Source organism: Hemitrygon akajei, chromosome 2 (genome assembly GCF_048418815.1).
Source record: "Hemitrygon akajei chromosome 2, sHemAka1.3, whole genome shotgun sequence".
NCBI classification, from domain to species: Eukaryota; Metazoa; Chordata; class Chondrichthyes; order Myliobatiformes; family Dasyatidae; genus Hemitrygon; species Hemitrygon akajei.
The window spans coordinates 151577237-151598040 of NC_133125.1; the positions used below are offsets into that span (position 1 = coordinate 151577237).

The 20804-nt window shown below is 51.0% G+C and overlaps 1 protein-coding gene across 2 annotated transcripts in view; it reads left to right on the plus strand.

The window, feature by feature from the left end:
- LOC140716900 (zinc transporter Slc39a7-like) overlaps positions 1 to 20427 on the plus strand; it is a 30517-nt gene extending 10090 nt beyond the window's left edge. For both annotated transcript variants that reach the window (XM_073029993.1, XM_073029984.1), the window contains exons 2-8: positions 103 to 539; positions 1597 to 1765; positions 3688 to 3771; positions 8877 to 8999; positions 13137 to 13277; positions 13772 to 13968; positions 17900 to 20427. In XM_073029993.1, the coding sequence (XP_072886094.1) occupies positions 138 to 539; positions 1597 to 1765; positions 3688 to 3771; positions 8877 to 8999; positions 13137 to 13277; positions 13772 to 13968; positions 17900 to 18151 (1368 nt within the window). In that variant the 5' untranslated portion in view covers positions 103 to 137 and the 3' untranslated portion in view covers positions 18152 to 20427. The remainder of the gene's footprint in view (positions 1 to 102; positions 540 to 1596; positions 1766 to 3687; positions 3772 to 8876; positions 9000 to 13136; positions 13278 to 13771; positions 13969 to 17899) is intronic.
- Positions 20428 to 20804: the final 377 nt, after the last annotated feature.

The following is a 20804-nucleotide window of genomic DNA, read 5'->3' on the forward strand; positions in this document are numbered from 1 at the left end:
ACGCACACCCAGTGTGCTGGATCCCCAGAGCCATGGTGGATCCCGGGAGGGTTTGCTGCATCCCGTATCTCTCGTGCTTGACTCCTACTCTTTGCCTTGCAGTGTTTGTCTGGATCGTGGTGCATTGACAGAGGGCCATGTCTGTGTCCCGGAGGTGGCAGCGTCCCAGTGGGGCATCCTTCCTCCTTGCTTGCCTCCTCTGCGGGCTGGTCCTGCATCTGGCGGAGGGTCACGGCCATTCCCATTCCCACGGCCACTCACACAACCACCACGGCCACTCTCATGGAGAAGAACATCACGGCCATTCCCATTCCCACGGCCACTCTCATGGAGAAGAGCATCACGGCCACTCCCACAGCCACCATGGTCACTCACATGATCACCATGGCCACTCTCACGGAGACGAGCTCACTGGCCACTCCTACCCCGATGATCATCCCACCCATTCCCAGGGGAAGAACCGCTGGAAGGTGGATGCGGAGCAGGAGAAGCTGAAATCTGGGAAGGAGGAGAGCAAACCCATGGAGCTGTGGACACAGGTCAGTGTCTTAGAGTCATACAGTACGGAAACAGGCCCTTTGTCCCCGCTCGACTGAATTGCCGACCTGGTTTGGCCCGTATCTATCACAGACTGGTCTACAGTGTCTTGTAGTGAACATGGTGTCACACTAAACGGAGTCTCCTCTACCTGCATGTGATTTATGTCACTTCATTCTCTGTCCGTTCACGTGTCTAACAACCTTGTATCAGCATCCGTCACAGCCCCCAACCGACCGCTCTAAGGCATCTACCCCTTGTGTTGTTTAAAAATAAACTTGCTCTGTACATGACCTTTAAGCTTTATCCTCTCACCTTAAATGCATGTCCTACCAACTGTACTGTTGCGTTCTGACTATGACATCACTGTGCCTGTGAACTTTCGTTGCACGATGCATGTGACATCACCATGTCTATGACCTCAGTGCAGAATACACGCATGATGTCACCGTGTGTGATTTCGTAGAGCAGTACATACACAACTCCTCTCCCTTCAGTTTGAGTCTCGTCACACAGTGTGGGAACGAGCCTCACTTCCCACTGTCTCTGCGGGAAGTACAATGTTTGAGTTCAGAGACACTATCCCGAGCATTAATGGTGTTATGGTGAGCAGCTCAACACGTATCGTCCAGTCCTAGAAGAGTGTTGGTAGTTTTTCATCTAACTGCACTGCCACAGTTTGTCCTGACAGTGACATTTTCTCAGTGAGCCATGTTTCCATATGTAGTCCAGTTGCATCACCCCCCCTGTTACCCAAAGATGAGTGCTCCCTCCATTACCAGCCTGACCCAGTGTCAGGCACAGACTGAAGCTCCCTCTACACCGTCCCATCACGCCCTCCGAGGCTCAGTGCACCCTCCTTTGCCACTCCCACACGAGTGCTCCCCTGCCCCTTCCATACCCTCAGCGCTCTGCACAGAGAGTTCCAACCTGTGCTGGTAATGGGGTTTGATCCTTTGCCCTGGGGTGGCCCTGTAGCTAGCTCCTGACCCATGGTTAAGAGTCACTGGAGAAAAGACGCAGCCTGTTGTAATGCCCGAGTCTCTCTGTACCCCACAGGCCATTGGAGCCACCCTGCTGATCAGCGGCGTCCCCTTCCTCATCCTCTTCTTCATCCCCGTCGAGTCCAATGCCTCCAAGCACAAGAACCTGCTCAAGGTGCTGCTCAGCTTCGCCTCGGGAGGCCTGCTGGGGGATGCCTTCCTCCACCTCATCCCTCACGCACTGGGTGAGGCACCGTTGGGCTGGGTCAGGGTCGCGGTGGCAGGGTTGGTGAAGCAGCTTCGGGTGTTGGCGGAGGGTCTCGATGAGGAAAGGTGTTGGAGAGGTTGAATTTTTCCAGAAGGTGTTATGGGTGGGGAAGCACCTGTGGTGTGCAGGATGTGGTGACCTTGGGTGGGAGGTGGAGGGGCAAGGGAAGGGATTGGTGGTGTTGGGTTTAAGGTGACCTTGGGTGGGAGGTGGAGGGGCAAGGGAAGGGATTGGTGGTGTTGGGTTTAAGGTGACCTTGGGTGGGAGGTGGAGGGGCAAGGGAAGGGATTGGTGGTGTTGGGTTTAAGGTGACCTTGGGTGGGAGGTGGAGGGGCAAGGGAAGGGATTGGTGGTGTTGGGTTTAAGGTGACCTTGGGTGGGAGGTGGAGGGGCAAGGGAAGGGATTGGTGGTGTTGGGTTTAAGGTGACCTTGGGTGGGAGGTGGAGGGGCAAGGGAAGGGATTGGTGGTGTTGGGTTTAAGGTGACCTTGGGTGGGAGGTGGAGGGGCAAGGGAAGGGATTGGTGGTGTTGGGTTTAAGGTGACCTTGGGTGGGAGGTGGAGGGGCAAGGGAAGGGATTGGTGGTGTTGGGTTTAAGGTGACCTTGGGTGGGAGGTGGAGGGGCAAGGGAAGGGATTGGTGGTGTTGGGTTTAAGGTGACCTTGGGTGGGAGGTGGAGGGGCAAGGGAAGGGATTGGTGGTGTTGGGTTTAAGGTGACCTTGGGTGGGAGGTGGAGGGGCAAGGGAAGGGATTGGTGGTGTTGGGTTTAAGGTGACCTTGGGTGGGAGGTGGAGGGGCAAGGGAAGGGATTGGTGGTGTTGGGTTTAAGGTGACCTTGGGTGGGAGGTGGAGGGGCAAGGGAAGGGATTGGTGGTGTTGGGTTTAAGGTGACCTTGGGTGGGAGGTGGAGGGGCAAGGGAAGGGATTGGTGGTGTTGGGTTTAAGGTGACCTTGGGTGGGAGGTGGAGGGGCAAGGGAAGGGATTGGTGGTGTTGGGTTTAAGGTGACCTTGGGTGGGAGGTGGAGAGGCAAGGAAAGGGATTGGTGGTGTTGGGTTTAAGGTGACCTTGGGTGGGAGGTGGGGGCAAAGGGGAAGGGAAGGGATTGGTGGTGTTGGGTTTAAGGTGACCTTGGGTGGGAGGTGGAGGGGCAAGGGAAGGGATTGGTGGTGTTGGGTTTAAGGTGACCTTGGGTGGGAGGTGGGGGCAAAGGGGAAGGGAAGGGATTGGTGGTGTTGGGTTTAAGGTGACCTTGGGTGGGAGGTGGAGGGGCAAGGGAAGGGATTGGTGGTGTTGGGTTTAAGGTGACCTTGGGTGGGAGGTGGGGGCAAAGGGGAAGGGAAGGGATTGGTAGTGTGGGTTTAAGGTGATCTTTGTGGAAGATTAGAGGGAAATGGCTGGGTTGTGTTGGATGGACGCTGGCAGGGGAAGCATTTGTGGTGTTGGGAATGGAGTGACCTTGGATGAAATGGGATATGGTGGGTTACGGAGCAGGAGCTGGTGGTGTTGGGGTGACCTTGGGTGGGAGGAGGGGTGGCAGATTGGACAGGAGAGGTTGGTGTTGGAGATGAGGTGATCTTGGTGGGAGTTGGTTCAGGAAAGGATGGGGTTGAGGACATTGTGTGAAGTAGATATAGTGAGTTTGGAGTTTGGGTGATTTTTGAATACAAGATGGAAGGAAGGGATTGACCCTAGGCGGGGGATTGAAAGTGAAAAGGGGTTGGTTAAATGTGGGTGGGTTGGGTGGAGAGGGGAGGGATTGGTGGGGAGATGAATTGATCTGTGTGGGGTATTGATAGTGAGGGGGTGGGCATTGGTTGCACTGTGGGTGGGTTGGCCAGATAGGGGAGGGTTTGGTGCACGGGATCATTCACTTACCACCCTTAATGTTTCCCACAGAACCTCATTCCCACCAGTCGACCCCTGACCACTCACATACTGGGGCAGAAGAGTTGGATAGTAGTCATGGCCACTCCCATGGAGGTAGGAGCGGGGCCTCGGTGCTGTGAGCGACAGATGGAAGTGAAGTTTTGTGCTTTGTTGCCCTCTTCCTCCCTCCATTGTATACTCTCGCCCTCATTCAAACCCCCCACCTTTTACCCCAACTGATCCCCCTTTCCTCACCGTCTGCGATTTCACCCACCCCCAGTGTCAGTGATATGGATGGTGGAAGTGATGGCTTTGTGGCCAAGTCTGCAAATGATACAAAGGTAGGTGGAGGGGCAGGTAGTGTTGAGGAAGTAGGGAGTCAGCAGAAGGATTGGGAGAATGGGTAAAAAAGTCGCCGATGGAATACAGCGCAGGGAAGTGTATGGCCGTGCATTTTGGCCGAAGAAGTGAAGCCGTAGACTGTTTTCTAAAAGGAGAAAAAATTCTGAAATCAGAGGTTTAAAGGGACTTGCGATTCCTCATCCAGGATTCCCTGAAGGTTAACTTGCAGGTTGAGTTGGTGGTAAGGTGAGGAATGCAAATGCATTCATTTCAGGAAGACTAAAAGGACAATGCCAGGCTGTATAATGCATTTGAAGTATTGACTGCACTTGGCATACTGTCAGCAAGTTTGGGCACCTTATCTGAGAAAATATATGCGGGCATTGGAGAGGGTCCAGAGGAGATTCACAAGGATGATTTGCGGAATGAAAGGGTTAACATATAAGGACTATTTGATGGCTCTGGACCTATAGTCACTGGAGTTGAGAAGAATGAATGGGAAATCTCATTGAAACTATTTGAACATTGAAAGGCCTAGATAGAGTGCTTTTGGATAGAATATTTCCTATAGTGGGTGAGTCCAGGGCGAGAGAGTACAACCACAGAATGCAGGGATGTCCCTTTAGAACAGATGAGAAGGAATTCCTTTAGCCAGAGGTTGATGAGTCTCGGGAATTCATTGCTACGGACAGTTGGGGAGGCCGAGTCACTGGGTATATTTATATAAGCAGAGGTTGATAGGTTCTTGATTAGTAAGTACATCAACAGTTAAAGGGAGAAGGGTGGAGAAGGGGATTGCGAGGGATATTAAATCAGCCATGATAGAATAGTGGAGCAGACTCATTGGGCTGAATAGCCTAGTTCTGCTGCTACGTCTTATGGTCAATTTTGCCAGTATCTGACCTAACTTTACCCGCCCCCCCAGTCACCGACCTCCCTGCCCCCATCTGACCCCTCTTCACTAACTGTCATTCTTGTTGTTACCCACTGTCTGCCCTGTTTCCTGTTCCATTCTGTGACTTACTGGTTTGTGTATTTTTCAAAGTTCAAAGTAAATTTATCATTAAAGTACATACAGCTGCAGGAAAATGTTTGTGACCTCTTTACAGTTGCCTGGTATTTTGAATTATTCATAACGTGGTCTGATCTTCATCTAAGTCACAGTTATAGATAAACACAATCTGCCTAAGCTAATAACACACAAACAATTGCACTTCTCATGTCTTTATTGAACACTTTGTTTCATCATTCATAGTCCAGACTGGAAAAGTATGTGAGCCCTTGTATCTCATTGCTGGTAGAACCTCCTCTAGCAGTAATAACCTCCACCAAACATTTCCTATAGCTGTTGATCAGACTTGCATTATGTCAAGGAGGAATTTTAGACCATTCCTCCATACAAAATTGTTTCAGTTCATCAATATTTCTGGGATACCTTGCATGAACAGCCCTCTTTAGGTCATGCCACAGTATCTTGGTTAAGGTCTGGACTCTGACTTGGCCATTCCAAAACATGAATTTTCTTCTTTTTAAACCATTCTGTTATTGATTTATTCTTGTGTTTCAGATCGTTGTCTTGTTGCATCATCCCACTTCTATTAAGCTTCAAGTAATAGATTGCTACACTGACATTCTTCTGTAAAATGTCACAATACAATTTTGAATTCATTGTTCCCTCAATGATTACAAGCTGTCCAGCCCCTGAGGCAGCAAAGCAGCCCCAAACCATGATGCTCCTTCCACCATGCTTCACAGTTGAGATGAGGTTGAGGTATTGGTGTGGAGTGCCAAATGTAGCAGTATGCATTTCTGCCAAAAAATTCACCTTTTGTCTTATCCATCCACAGAACATTGACCCAGAAGCATTGTGGAATATTCAGGTGGTCTGTTGCAAGCTTGAGATGTGTAGCAATGTTTGTTTTGGGAGCGCAGTGGTTTCCTCTGTGGTGAACATGACCACAATTCTTGTTCAGTGTTTTTCTTAAAGTAGACACATCAACAAAGACATTAGTAAGTTCTAAAGATTTCTGCAGCTATTTTGCTGTTACCCTTGGGTCCTTGTTCACCACCTTCAGCATTGCATGTTGTGCTCTTGGTGTGATCTTTGCAGGATTCCCATTCCAAGAGAGAGTAGCAACAGTACTGAATTTCCTCCATTTGTAGACAATTTCTCTTACTGTGGACTGATGAACATTCAGGTCTTCAGAAGTGCTGTTGTAGCCTTTTCCAGCTTCATGCATCTGTACAATTCTTCTTCTAAGGTCCTTTGAAAGTTATTTTGATCGGGGCATGGTGCACATAGAGAAGAGCAGTTTCTGTAGTAAGCTGACTGTTTTTTTTTATGGAATTGGGCATCTCTACAACCCACAACTCCAATCTCATTGATTGGAGCACCCGACTCCAAATAGCTTTTGTAGAAGGCATTACCCCAGAGGTTCACATACTTTTTTGAGCCTAGACTGTGTGATTGTTTAAATGGTGTACTCAGCATTGTGAAGAAGTAGTACAATTGTTTGTGTGTCTATTAGTTTAGGCAGATTGTGTTTGTCTATTATTGTGACCTAGATGACTATCAGACTACATTTTATGAGTATTTCATGCAGCAAACCAGGCAATTGTAAATGTTTACAAACTTTTTCTTGCTACTGTATGTCGTCATATACCCTGAGATATTACAAAGAAGCGTAATAGGATCAATGAAAAACTGCATGCAGTGAAAACGGACAAGTGTGCAAAAGATAACAAATTGCGCAAATACAATTGAGGAAAAAAAACACAAAATAGTAAGCAGTAATTATTGAGAACATGAGTTGTAGAGTCCTTGAAAGTGATTCCAAAGATTGTAGAACCTGTTCAGTGTGGGGGTGAGTGACGTTGAGTGAAATTATCCCCTCTTATTCAAGAGCTTAATGCTTGAGAAATAACTGCTTGTGAACCTGCTCGTGTGGGAACTGAGGCTCCTCTACCACCTTCCAGATGGCAGCAGTGAGAAGAGAGTATGGTGGGGGGTCCTCGAAGATGGATGCTGCTTTCCTGCAGTAGTGCTCCTTGTAGATGTGCTCAATGGTGGAGAATGACTTACCCGTGATTATCTGAACTGTATCCACTACTTTTTGTAGGCTTTTCCGTAGCAGGCCCTGATGCAGCCAGTAAGTATGCTCTCCGCTGCAAACCTATAGAAGTTTGTCACTGTTTTAGATGATGTGCTGAATCTTCGCAAACTTCTAACAAGGTCGAGACATTGTGTGCCTTTCCAATGGCAGCTGCATGCTGGACCTAGGATAGATCCTCTGAACTGATACTTATGCGAGACTGTTCAGCCCATCGGATCTGCGCTGACCTTCCGAGCAATCTTATCTGTCTCCCTCCTTTCCCTGTGAGCTGTTCCCCCTCGTGTGCCCGTCTGATTCTCCCATCACCTCCCTACTTGCTTGGGTTCATTTACTAATCTCACTGAATGAGCCATCTGTAGTTCCCGGAGCACCCAGGCAAAACCTGTGCGGCAACGGTGAGAACATACCAACTCCACACACACACAGCACCGGAGCCTGGGTCTCAGAGCTATGGGGCAGTGGCTCTACCTGGTTTGAATCTGCCTGTAACCGTTACTGAAACATCTCCCCCGTTGCAGTGTATTTGAGGGTGTCCTAGGTGAGATGTATTGTGAAGTCATTAAAGTGTCTTATGATGTGTAATGATGTAAGGTATCTCATTCATCAGTAATCCTTTGTTATCCCTCTTATTTGATATTGATCCAATGGAAAGTATTGGCCGTCAAATTGTGGTACATCCTAACCACCTTGAGAAGTAAGAGCAGGCCTTGGTTTTACATTTCACTTGACTGATGACACTGCCCCTCCCACAGTACTGCCCACCCCACTCCCCTGTACTGCCTTTCTTGCAGAAAGACACTCCCTCAGTTGGATGCTCCCTCGATGCTGTGCCCCCCAGTCAGTATCGTCCTTCCTGCAGCGATGCTGTCTGAATACTGTCCTTTTTGTTTTAAGCAAACATTCAAAACTTCATTCCAACACAAAATACATACGAAACTCAGGGTTTACAACACTATTAATAACTTCAAATTAAAACATGGTTACTAACATCTAGAAGATGCTTGATTCCCTGGGGGACCCACCACTCCTGGGTATCCTTCACAGGCTCCCTCTCCAAGGACGCCTGGGCACGAACTAACTCTGGAAGAGGGGCAGGAAGTCAGCTCAGGCAGAACCTTCGACTCTAGACCTGCAAGTGGCCATTTTGGCCATGCCTAGGAGAAACCCTACCAGCAGGTCCCCCAAGTGACCTGTTCCCCAGTAACTCCCCTGCCCCCCCCCCCCCCCCCCCCCCGTACTGAATGACTGTAGATTAGGAAAGTGGGGCTGAAATGCAGCCTAGACTTGAGGAGCAGCCGCTTCAGAAACTCAGACAGGGACTGCAGCCTCACACACTCCATATATAATGGTATACCTGGGCAGGGTGTCAGTAAACCGGCTCAGAAATCTGTTGCACGGTCTTGCCCTACGCAACCCCCTCCATCCCAGATCCCCAATGTAGAGGGGGAAAATCCCCGCATAAAGAGACTTCTACTGGGGACCTCACTGGCCGTCTGATCGTAAGACAGACTGACATGATGTATCCTGGTAGCAGGTGAGGACAATGAAGTGACAAGTGTGCAAGAGCAGCCTGTATAAGGTGCGTTCCCCCATCAGCCCTCCCTGCAGGACCGGATCAGCCTCTCTGTTCCCATTGGCATATTTTGTTGCAAATCCACCCCCCCCCCCCCCCACCAGCCTGGGGAAGGGTGAGTATCCCAGTATTTGCCCCTTTCTCCTGTCCCACAGTGAATGTTATTCACTCTGCTCCTGTCTCTCCTGCAGGTCACGACCATTCGCATGTGATGTCTGTGGGTCTCTGGGTCCTAACCGGAATCGTTGCCTTCCTGGTGGTGGAGAAGTTTGTGAGGCACATGAAGGGCGGACACAGTCATAGTCACAGTCACGGTGCGTTAGAGCGCTTTGCCCTCTGGTACCGTCAGTGGTGGGGAGGGAGGAGAAACCGTGCCGAGCTTAGAAGTATCTCCGAAAATGGAGGGCCAGGTCCTGCAGACGCTGCAGGCCTGAAGTAAAATTGGATGCACGTGGAATCTAGCAGCATCCGTGGGGCCAAGGATCAGGTCGTTGAGCACTGGGTGGGGTTCGGGTACAGCACAGTCGAAGTTGGGATGGTGAAGGGACTGCTGTTCTCTCAGTCCCTACCCCACCCCCGTCATCCCCACCCCCCACCAGGGGTTCTTACCACCTGGAAGTGTTTTGAACTTGCTGAGAAAAGATTATTGATACGAAACATTGGCTTACTCTCCTTCACCGGAGGGGGAAGATAGTTTCTGTGTGTCAATGTGGTGCCGAGGTGCAATGGTGAAAGGACCAGAGCTGAGGGAATGGATGTGGGTTTGGAGGCCTGGGTGTAACCAGGGTGCAGGTTTGACTGTGTACTAGGGCGGTACAGGGTGAGCTTTACTCTGTGTCTGATGGGACAGCGTGAAGGGTATTTCACTCTGTGTCTGATGGGACAGCGTGGAGGGTATTTCACTCTGTGTCTGATGGGACAGCGTGGAGGGTATCTCACTCTGTGTCTGATGGGACAGCGTGGAGGGTATTTCACTCTGTGTCTGACTCCAGCAGTGTGTGATCGGGTGGTGCAGAGGGAACTTCACTCTGTGGTTGCTGTCAGGAGTGTTTGATAGAACACTGTAGAGGGGGCTTCTCTCTGTGTCTGATATTGGGAGTGTGTGATGGGACAGTGCAGGGGGAGCAGTACTCGGTGTCTGAAAACTCTTTAAGATGGGGCAGTGTGGAAGGGAGCTTCACTCTGGGTCTGACCCTGGGGGTGTGTGATGGTTCAGTGTGGAGGAAGCTTCACTCCGGGTCTGACCCTGGGGGTGTGTGATGGTTCAGTGTAGAGGGAGCTTCACTCCGGGTCTGACCCTGGGAGTGTGTGATGGTTCAGTGTGGAGGGAGCTTCACTCCGGGTCTGACCCTGGGAGTGTGTGATGATTCAGTGTGGAGGGAGCTTCACTCTGGGTCTGACCCGAGGAGTGTGTGATGATTCAGTGTGGAGGGAGCTTCACTCCGGGTCTGACCCTGGGGGTGTGTGATGGTTCAGTGTAGAGGGAGCTTCACTCTGGGTCTGACCCTGGGAGTGTGTGATGGTTCAGTGTAGAGGGAGCTTCACTCCGGGTCTGACCCTGGGAGTGTGTGATGATTCAGTGTGGAGGGAGCTTCACTCTGGGTCTGACCCTGGGAGTGTGTGATGATTCAGTATGGAGGGAGCTTCACTCCGGGTCTGACCCTGGGGGTGTGTGATGATTCAGTGTAGAGGGAGCTTCACTCTGGGTCTGACCCTGGGAGTGTGTGATGGTTCAGTGTAGAGGGAGCTTCACTCTCGGTCTGACCCTGGGAGTGTGTGATGATTAAGTGTAGAGGGACCTTCACTCTGGGTCTGACCCTGGGAGTGTGTGATGATTCAGTGTAGAGGGAGCTTCACTCTGTGTCTGACCCTGGGAGTGTGTGATGATTCAGTATAGAGGGAGCTTCACTCTGGGTCTGACCCTGGGGGTGTGTGATGATTCAGTGTAGAGGGAGCTTCACTCCGGGTCTGACCCTGGGAGTGTGTGATGGTTCAGTGTGGAGGGAGCTTCACTCCGGGTCTGACCCTGGGAGTGTGTGATGGTTCAGTGTAGAGGGAGCTACACTCCCCGTCTGACCCTGGGGGTGTGTGATGGTTCAGTGTAGAGGGAGCTTCACTCCGGGTCTGACCCTGGGAGTGTGTGATGGTTCAGTGTGGAAGGAGCTTCACTCTGGGTCTGACCCTGGGAGTGTGTGAGATTCAGTGTGGAGGGAGCTTCACTCCGGGTCTGACCCTGGGAGTGTGTGATGATTCAGTGTGGAGGGAGCTTCACACCGGGTCTGACCCTGGGAGTGTGTGATGATTCAGTGTAGAGGGAGCTTCACTCTCGGTCTGACCCTGGGAGTGTGTGATGATTCAGTGTAGAGGGAGCTTCACTCTGGGTCTGACCCTGGGAGTGTGTGATGATTCAGTGTAGAGGGAGCTTCACTCTGGGTCTGACCCTGGGGGTGTGTGATGATTCAGTGTAGAGGGAGCTTCACTCTGGGTCTGACCCTGGGAGTGTGTGATGATTCAGTGTAGAGGGACCTTCACTCCGGGTCTGACCCTGGGGGTGTGTGATGATTCAGTGTAGAGGGAGCTTCACTCCGGGTCTGACCCTGGGAGTGTGTGATGGTTCAGTGTAGAGGGACCTTCACTCCGGGTCTGACCCTGGGAGTGTGTGATGGTTCAGTGTAGAGGGAGCTTCACTCCGGGTCTGACCCTGGGAGTGTGTGATGGTTCAGTGTAGAGGGAGCTTCACTCCGGGTCTGACCCTGGGAGTGTGTGATGGTTCAGTGTGGAGGGAGCTTCACTCCGGGTCTGACCCTGGGAGTGTGTGATGGTTCAGTGTAGAGGGAGCTTCACTCCGGGTCTGACCCTGGGAGTGTGTGATGGTTCAGTGTGGAAGGAGCTTCACCCTGGGTCTGACCCTGGGAGTGTGTGATGGTTCAGTGTAGAGGGAGCTTCACTCCGGGTCTGACCCTGGGAGTGTGTGATGATTCAGTGTGGAGGGAGCTTCACTCCGGGTCTGACCCTGGGAGTGTGTGATGGTTCAGTGTGGAGGTAGCTTCACTCCGGGTCTGTTCCTGGGGGTGTGTGATGGTTCAATGTGGAGGGAGCTTCACTCCGGGTCTGACCCTGGGGGTGTGTGATGGTTCAGTGTAGAGTGAGCTTCACTCCGGGTCTGACCCTGGGAGTGTGTGATGGTTCAGTGTAGAGGGAGCTTCACTCTGTGTCTGACCCTGGGAGTGTGTGATGATTCAGTGTAGAGGGAGCTTCACTCTGGGTCTGACCCTGGGGGTGTGTGATGATTCAGTGTAGAGGGAGCTTCACTCCGGGTCTGACCCTGGGAGTGTGTGATGGTTCAGTGTGGAGGGAGCTTCACTCCGGGTCTGACCCTGGGAGTGTGTGATGGTTCAGTGTAGAGGGAGCTACACTCCCCGTCTGACCCTGGGGGTGTGTGATGGTTCAGTGTAGAGGGAGCTTCACTCCGGGTCTGACCCTGGGAGTGTGTGATGGTTCAGTGTGGAAGGAGCTTCACTCCGGGTCTGACCCTGGGAGTGTGTGATGGTTCAGTGTAGAGGGAGCTTCACTCCGGGTCTGACCCTGGGAGTGTGTGATGATTCAGTGTGGAGGGAGCTTCACTCCGGGTCTGACCCTGGGAGTGTGTGAGATTCAGTGTGGAGGGAGCTTCACTCCGGGTCTGACCCTGGGAGTGTGTGATGATTCAGTGTGGAGGGAGCTTCACACCGGGTCTGACCCTGGGAGTGTGTGATGATTCAGTGTAGAGGGAGCTTCACTCTCGGTCTGACCCTGGGAGTGTGTGATGATTCAGTGTAGAGGGAGCTTCACTCTGGGTCTGACCCTGGGAGTATGTGATGATTCAGTGTAGAGGGAGCTTCACTCCGGGTCTGACCCTGGGGGTGTGTGATGGTTCAGTGTGGAGGGAGCTTCACTCCGGGTCTGACCCTGGGGGTGTGTGATGGTTCAGTGTAGAGTGAGCTTCACTCCGGGTCTGACCCTGGGAGTGTGTGATGGTTCAGTGTAGAGTGAGCTTCACTCCGGGTCTGACCCTGGGGGTGTGTGATGATTCAGTGTGGAGGGAGCTTCACTCCGGGTCTGACCCTGGGAGTGTGTGATGGTTCAGTGTAGAGGGAGCTTCACTCCGGGTCTGACCCTGGGGGTGTGTGATGGTTCAGTGTAGAGGGAGCTTCACTCCGGGTCTGACCCTGGGGGTGTGTGATGGTTCAGTGTAGAGGGAGCTTCACTCCGGGTCTGACCCTGGGGGTGTGTGATGGTTCAGTGTAGAGGGAGCTTCACTCTGGGTCTGACCCTGGGAGTGTGTGATGGTTCAGTGTAGGCAGAGCCTTTCGGACTCTTTGTCCGGTTGTTCACATTGAGAAGGCGTGATTGTGATTTTGCTGGTTGGGAGAGAGTGCCAAGCCCAGGACTGACCTGCCTCACATCCGCAGCCCCTGCCAAGAGAAAGGAGAGCTCGGAGGAGGAGGAGGAGCGGGTGGAGGACCACAAGCGCGGGGAGCCGAAAGGTGGTGTTCGGCAAAGGAAGCCCGAGAAACCAGCTGCCAAGGCTGAACCCAAGGCTCCGAGCAGCGGTGAGTATAGGGTGGGAGAGGGAGCACTCCTCCTTCCGTCCCCTCCGCCTCTCGCCCCGCCGCGTCCCCCCCGCCTCTCGCCCCGCCGCGGCCCCCCGCCTCTCGCCCCGCCACGTCCCCCCCGCCTCTCGCCCCGCCGCATCCCCCCCCTCCTCTCGCCCCACCGCATCCCCCCGCCTCTCGCCCCGCTGCGTCCCCCGCCTCTCGCCCCGCCGCGTCCCCTCCGCCTCTCGCCCCGCCGCGTCCCCTCCGCCTCTCGCCCCGCCGGTCCCCCCGACTCTCGCCCTGCCGCGTCCCCTCCGCATCTCGCTCTACCATCCCCTCTCGCCCTGCCCTTCCCTGTATCTTCCTCCTCACTCACATGCAACACTGACCACTCTCCCCCTCTTCCCCTCCCGTTACCTTCTCCCGCTTACCGCACACACACAGACCGTCTCTTCACCACTTCCTCCCCTGACTGACCGAACTCCCTCTCTCCCTCCTCCCTCCTCCAGACATCAAGGTGTCGGGCTACCTGAACTTGGCGGCAGACTTCACGCACAACTTCACGGACGGGCTGGCCATTGGTGCCTCCTTCCTGGCCGGTCCCGGGGTCGGGGTGGTCACCACCATCACTATCCTGCTGCACGAGGTGCCCCACGAGGTGGGCGATTTCGCCATCCTGGTGCAGTCTGGCTGCAGCAAGCACAAGGTCAGTGGGTTGGGGTCGGGGCAAGGCTCGGTCCTCTCATCTTCTGTCTGTCTACGGGAGAGTGCATTCAGGGCACCGGCTTTCAGACATCCTTTTGCCACCCTGTCTTGGTCTGCCTCTCCCTATCTCGGCCGCTTTGGCCACGTCTGGAGTTTTGTGTGCTCTACGTGCCGAGGGCTGTTTCCTCTGAAGTGGCAGAGGAGACCTGACAGAGGTTTATAAGATTCCTCCCAGGGTGGAAATCTCAAATACTAGATGGCGTGCCTTCGAGGTGAGAGGGGGGAAAGTGTAAAGGAGATTTGTGAAGCGTGTTTTTTTCCACACGATGTAGAATGCACTGCCAGGGGAGGCGGTGGAAGCATAAACACTAGTGACGTTTCAGATTCAGGCCCATGGAGGGATAGGCGGCAGCTGCTGGCAGGATACGATTGCGTTATCGCTTCTGGGCCTTTTGGCTAAGATCAGGCATAGTATAATAAATTAGCACCATGGTCGGTACAGCCATGGTGGGCTGAAGGGCCTGTTCCTGTGCTGTTCTGTGTTTTCCCTCATCTCTCCACCTGACTTAACCACATTGTGTTTGCCCCCCGAAGCCTAATGTGATCATAACTGCTCACGGTGTTCCAGGTGAGGTTTACACAGAATCTTGTGTGTCTGCAGTCTAGCTCCCATCTGCACAGCTTCATTCCCACATACCCCTTCATTTCCTGTGCTTGCTTTTTAATTACATCCGTGAGCCTCTAGGTCTCTTGGACTTCCAGTCGTTTACTGTTTAGAAAATACTCTGCTGACTCTGAAGCTGACCAGGGAACTTGGAGCTGAACCGTTAATTGTTTCAGAGGCTGGCTGATTCCAGCATTTCCTGTTTGTTTATTTTATATTTCCAGCATCTGCGGTTTTGGTATTTTTTTTCTTGTAATTAGCCATAAAGCCGTATGGCACAGAAAGGGTCCAACACGTCCATCCAATCATTTTGCCCATTTGCCCGCATTAGAGTGGTATCGAAATGCCCCTTAAATGTAGTAATTGCATCACCTCCACTTTCCAGTATGAGCGAATCCGTACAACAAAACTTGCCCCTCAGGTTAAAGCTCCTTAACCCTCATTGTAAACCGATGGCTTATATTTCCTAATTTTTAAAGAAGTTACAATCAATTCACTTTCATTTTTTTTGTTCCTGCATTCAGATCTCCAGCATCTACAGTTTTACAAGTCTTGCCTCTTTTCCATTTGTTTCCCCTGTCAGGAAATACTTGTAGGTCTTGCTTATTTTACTCTCTGCTCTGCCAGTTTCCCAGGCCACTCAAAAACTTGCCTTTGATTCTGCCAACCCCAGATCTAGCTGAGAGTCTGGACTCCAGCTGAGTGAGGGTGAGGTAGGCATCAAGTTGTTTATTGTTGTGTGGACAAGCACAGTGAGGTACAGGGACAATGCTACAACATCACAGGCAGCTTGCCATGCCCCCTTTTCCCAGCTACCATCAGGCAGGAGGTCCAGGAGCCTAAAGCCCCACCCCAACAGGTTGCTGAACCAACCAGCACAACACTAATTGCTACCCTCAGCAATACCATGTTGCACAAAATGCTGGAGGAACTCGGCTGGCCAGGCAGCATCTATGGAAAAGAGTACGCAGTTGACATCTCAGGCTGAGACCCTTCTTTGGGGCTCAGCTTGAAACATTGACTGTTTACTCTTTTCCGTAGATGCTGCCTGGCCTGCTGAGTTCCTCCAGCATTTTGTGTGTGTGTGTTGCTTTGGATTTTCTTGTGTCCGTGACTGCTTTGCTCATTTTGCACTACAACGGACTCTGCTTTATTTTTTGTTCTATTTCTATTCTTTAGAATCATTGTTTAATTTGTGACTTTCTTATCTCCGATGTGCCTGTGAAGCTGCTATAAGAACATGGGTATGTGGCAATAGACTTGACAAGACTTGATATAAACACTGTGAACTTGTCTTGACATAGCTACTGACTGCACACAGAATATAAATAACAGTAAAATGGGAAGTGGGAGCAGGAGTTGTTATCTGGCCCTGTTCCGCTATTCAATAAGATCATGACTGATCTTGCTGTGGACCAGCTCCACCTGCCTTTTCCCCATCACTGTTAATTCCCCTACAGTGGAAAAACCTTTCTTAACTGTATCTTCGATATAATTAATAAGGTAGCCTCTACTACTTTCCTGGGTGGAGAGCGATTTACTACTCTCTGGGAAAAGCAGTTCCCCCACCTCCGCTCTCAATTTACCCCCTCATATCTACAATCTGTCTGTCCCCTAGTTCTTGTCTCTCACACCAGTACAAACAACTTTCCTGCCTCTGTCTTATCTATCCCTTTCATAATTGCATGCATAATTGCTATAGAAACATAGAAATCTACAGCACATTACAGGCCCTTCAGCCCACAATGTTGTGCTGACCACGTAACCTACTCTAGAAACTGCCTTGAATTTTCCTACTGCATAGTGCTCTATTTTTCTAAGCTCCATGTACCTATCTAAGAGTTTCTTAAAAGACCTTATTGTATCTGCTTTTAGCAGTGCATTCCACTCTGTGTGTGGAAAAACTTACCTCTGACATTCCCCTTGTACCTACTTCCAAGCACCTTAAAACTATGCCCCCTCGTGTTAGCCATTTCAACCCTGGGCGGGGGGGGGGGGAGCCCCTGGCTATCCACGCAATCAATGCCACTCATCATCTTATACACCTCAATCAGGTCACCTCTGATCCTCAGTCGCTCCAAGAAGAAAAGGCCGAGTTCACTCAACCTATTCTCATAAGGTATGCCTTGCAATCCAGGCAGCATCCTAATCCCTAATCTTTGGGAATTCCATTGGGTATCATCCCAGACAACATAATCCCATGGATTAATTCCCCCCCCCCACCCCAAATCCCTGAAACCAACCTCCTCTGCCCAGCTTCCAAAGCCAGTATTTCTCAAGTAAGGAGTCAAGACTTGCATGCAGACTTCCAGTTGCCCAGTACGGCTACAGTTTTGCTTCCCCGTTCTTAGTTTCAATCACTCTCGCAGTGAAAGCAGGAAATGTATCAAAAGCTTGATTCACAGAGAAAGGGACTTTATTCCCAGTGGAATGAGGGGAGTTCTTATTGATGTATACAAAATTCCGGGGTATGGATGGGGTGAATGTATGCAGGCTTTTCCCCTCAGCTGGACTGAGACGAGAACGAGGGTGCAAGGTGAAACATTTACGGCAATTTTGAAGGGGCTCTTCTTCACTCAGAGGGTGGTGTGAGTGTGGAATGAGCTGCCGGGGAAGTGGTTCAATTGAGATTGAAGAGATTAACTTTCTTGTTGTATGTACATTCAGTGAGATGTGGTGATGGCTGAGCAGTCTGCAAGGGTAATCACCCTTCCGGCACCAATGTAGCATGCCCTCAACTCACTGACCATAATCATAGCTTCTTGGGATGTGGGGGGAAGCTGCAGCACCCGGAGGAAGCCCACATACAAACTCCTTACACACTGTGACAGGAATCGAACCCCAGTCTTGCAGCTGGCACTGTAGAGTGATGGGGCTAACCACTACCCTACTGTGCTGCCAATGTCACCATTTAAGAGAAGATTGGATAGGGATGTGGGTGGGAGAGGAATGGAAGGCTGTCATCCCAGTACAGGTAGATGCGACTAGGCAGAAGAACAGGTTGAGACAGACTAGGTGGGCTGAAGGGCCTGTTTTTATGATGTGGTACTCATTGAAGGCCAATATTCCATTTGTCTCCTTGGCAGCCTGTTGTACCTGCAACCTAGCCCTCCCAAGTCCCTCTGCACAATAGCGTGCTGCAGTTTGTCACTTTTAAAATAAATCGTACATAACTTACTAACTTAAGACAGTGAGGAGAGGGAAAAAGAAGTGTCCAGGCTTGTTAGGGAGAGAGCGCTGACTCTACCTCATTCTCTCTGTGTTACAGGCTATGGCTCTGCAGTTGGTGACTGCTTTGGGTGCACTGGCAGGCACAGCCTGCTCGCTGCTGGCTGAGGGCATTGGTGAAGCCGCCACCCTCTGGATCCTGCCCTTCACCGCCGGCGGCTTCATCTACATCGCCACCGTCTCCGTCATCCCGGAGCTTCTGGAGGACTCCCGGCCGGCCCAGTCGCTGCTGGAGGTTGCGGCCTTGCTGGTCGGCGTCTTCATGATGGTGCTCATCGCTGAGTACGAGTAGGGCCTCTCCTCCTCCTCTCCTTCCCTGGTCTGTGTATGAGGGTGGTGGTGGTGGGGTTGTAGTGAGTGGACAGGGAGTGAGTGTTGGGCAAGAGGAGGTATAATCTACAGCGACCATCCAGGCCAGAGGGCTACAGAACCTCGAGGCCCATCTGTCCCGAGGATTTTTTTAACGCTCAGGCATTGAATGTACTTAAGAGTTCTTTTTATACGAAGGATGTGTATTAATGTGTAAGTGTTGGAGTGGGATTGGTGGCGAGGAACCATGCTTTGCTGCAATTCAGATCTTTCCAAATCCATTGTGTGTGTGCGTGCGCATACATACAACTTTTTATGCTTTTCATATATAGTATGTACAGGGATAACTGTGTGTCTGTGTGTGTGTGTGTTTTTATATTCGTGCATTTCAATGACTGTGTGTATATCTGCATCTGCAGGTTCACATCTGTTTCAGTGCGGCACACGTGTGACCGAGTGCCTGCATACCAGATCGTTTGTAGATTGCGCATGCCTCTTTTTGCTTCTGTGTGTCTGTGTATGCACATGTGTACACCTGGGTGAGTTAATAACCTGAACACTAGGACCTTTCTCAGTCAATGGTGTGTCACTGCCTCTTGGTAACAATTCTGGCTTTACAATGATGTGCGGCTGACTCTGTAGTGGACCAAGTTCTCCAGCCTTTTGTTTGTACTGTGGTTGATTACTTGTCTTACATTGCTGATTTTCTTTTTGGGCAGGAGCTTGGGCTCCAGCGTTGGGCCAGCTTAGGTTCTGGGTGGGGCAGGGGGTTGCTCGTGGAAGAACTCGCCCCTGTCCATTCTGTTGGTGGAGCTGGTCTGACAGTGTGTGTGGTTCAGTTATGTTAGTATTGGACTTGTTCCTTTGCTCAGAAGAAAGGTGGCTGCGTTCTCTACCCCTTGGCCAGCACTATGATTGCAAGCAAACCCTACCCCCAACCCATCCCAAAATCTTCCATCTGCTGAAGTAAGATGCAGATTGGGCTTTGCAAACCCAACGCCATTTATTTCTCTGGTGAATTTTGTGTTATTTCTGCAGTACTGACACCAGGGTGGCACCTGGTGGCGACCAAGCAAACTGCAAGAAGGGAACTTGGCTCCCGACCCAAGCCCACTGCCAACCAAAACCCTTCAACACCCAATCCTTTCGTGCCTGGCCAAATGGATTGTGTCACCAGAGCAGGGAAGATTGCACGTGGTGCTTTATGCACATGGTGTTTCATTTCAGAGGTTCCAGCTTTCCTTGATGTTGAAGGCTCCTTCTGAATCGCGTGAACCGATGGTTCTGGGGAGGATTAGATCGGAAGGGGCTTTCATCTTGAGGAACTAGTTCCTCTGAGCCTGGTGTCAGCACGGGCATCTCATCATGAATGGGAGGGTTTGCCACTGACCCCGATGCTCGGAGAGATCTACAGCCATAGGTCGTCCCTAGATCAGACCTGAAAAGGGCTCCTGGCTATGACCTTCCCTTGCCCTCTGTACAGTTATGTGGGAAATGTATGGGTCAGGATAGGAGTGAGGGCTATTGGGAGGCTGGATATAGTAGGCAATTCCTCAGGCTGATGGGAATCTTGTTGATCAAGGTAGATGAAAATATGACATTGTCGGTATTTGTGAGATTAGAATAGATGTAGAGGAAGGGTGGTGGGTTTCACAAATCAAGGTAGATGGGTGTTAAGGAGAATTTGGTGAGATGTGATTAGGGTGGGTATTTGGTGTGTTGGACTGGTGGGATCAGCTTGAGCTGCTGTTTCACCAGCAGGTTAATAACGAAGCTGTCTTCCAGGCTCAATCAATGGATGTGATTTCTGATGGAAACTCCTGCCTGAAGTTTGAAGGAGGCAAGGGGTGGGATAGAGGGAAAGCAGGGGGGGGGGGGGGGGGATCCATTTAGTCACAAGTATGGGCGGTAGGGTACTGATCATCTGCCCTGCACTGTCCAAGAGAAAACTGAAAAGCACATGGAGATTTGACCCCAACCTGCCCTGTAAAACTGGGCTGTGCTGCCCCAAAAGGTTAAACTCCTCACTGCTGGCATTATTATTGATATCTATTTAATTCAAATTTGCAGTCCTTTGATCTGTAATTGGGGAGTACTGGTCTTATTGCCCTACAGCAGGGGGCTGTATTAGAATCATGCGTACAATTGGCTGGGTTACCTATAGTCATTTTTGCCATCTCAGATGTGTAATTGTTCTGATAATGATATATGTACCAAATAACCTCAATCCTTGCATTCAATAAATGAGTATGAAACACACTAGACGCTGGAGACTGTACCTTGAGATGGGCTCTGAACCCTCGCCTGTAACGCTTTCTGCTTGTCCAAGTTCCACGCTGTCGCAGAATTAATGCAGCAGATAGAAGTCCAACTTGTCTAATGTGAGCTTGTCCCGTTTACTGCCTTTATCCCATTTCCCCTATAAACCTTTCCTTTCCTATCCAAGTAACTGTGCTATAAACCTTTCCTGTCCAAGTACAGTAACTGTAAATGTCTAAAATGCGTCATTTAAACATTGTACTTGTACCTGCCTTTACCACATCCTCTGGCAGCTCATTCCATATCCCCACCACCCTTTGGCAGAAACACTTCTCATGACCCCATTCAAAACTTTCTCTTCTCACTTTAAACCTCTA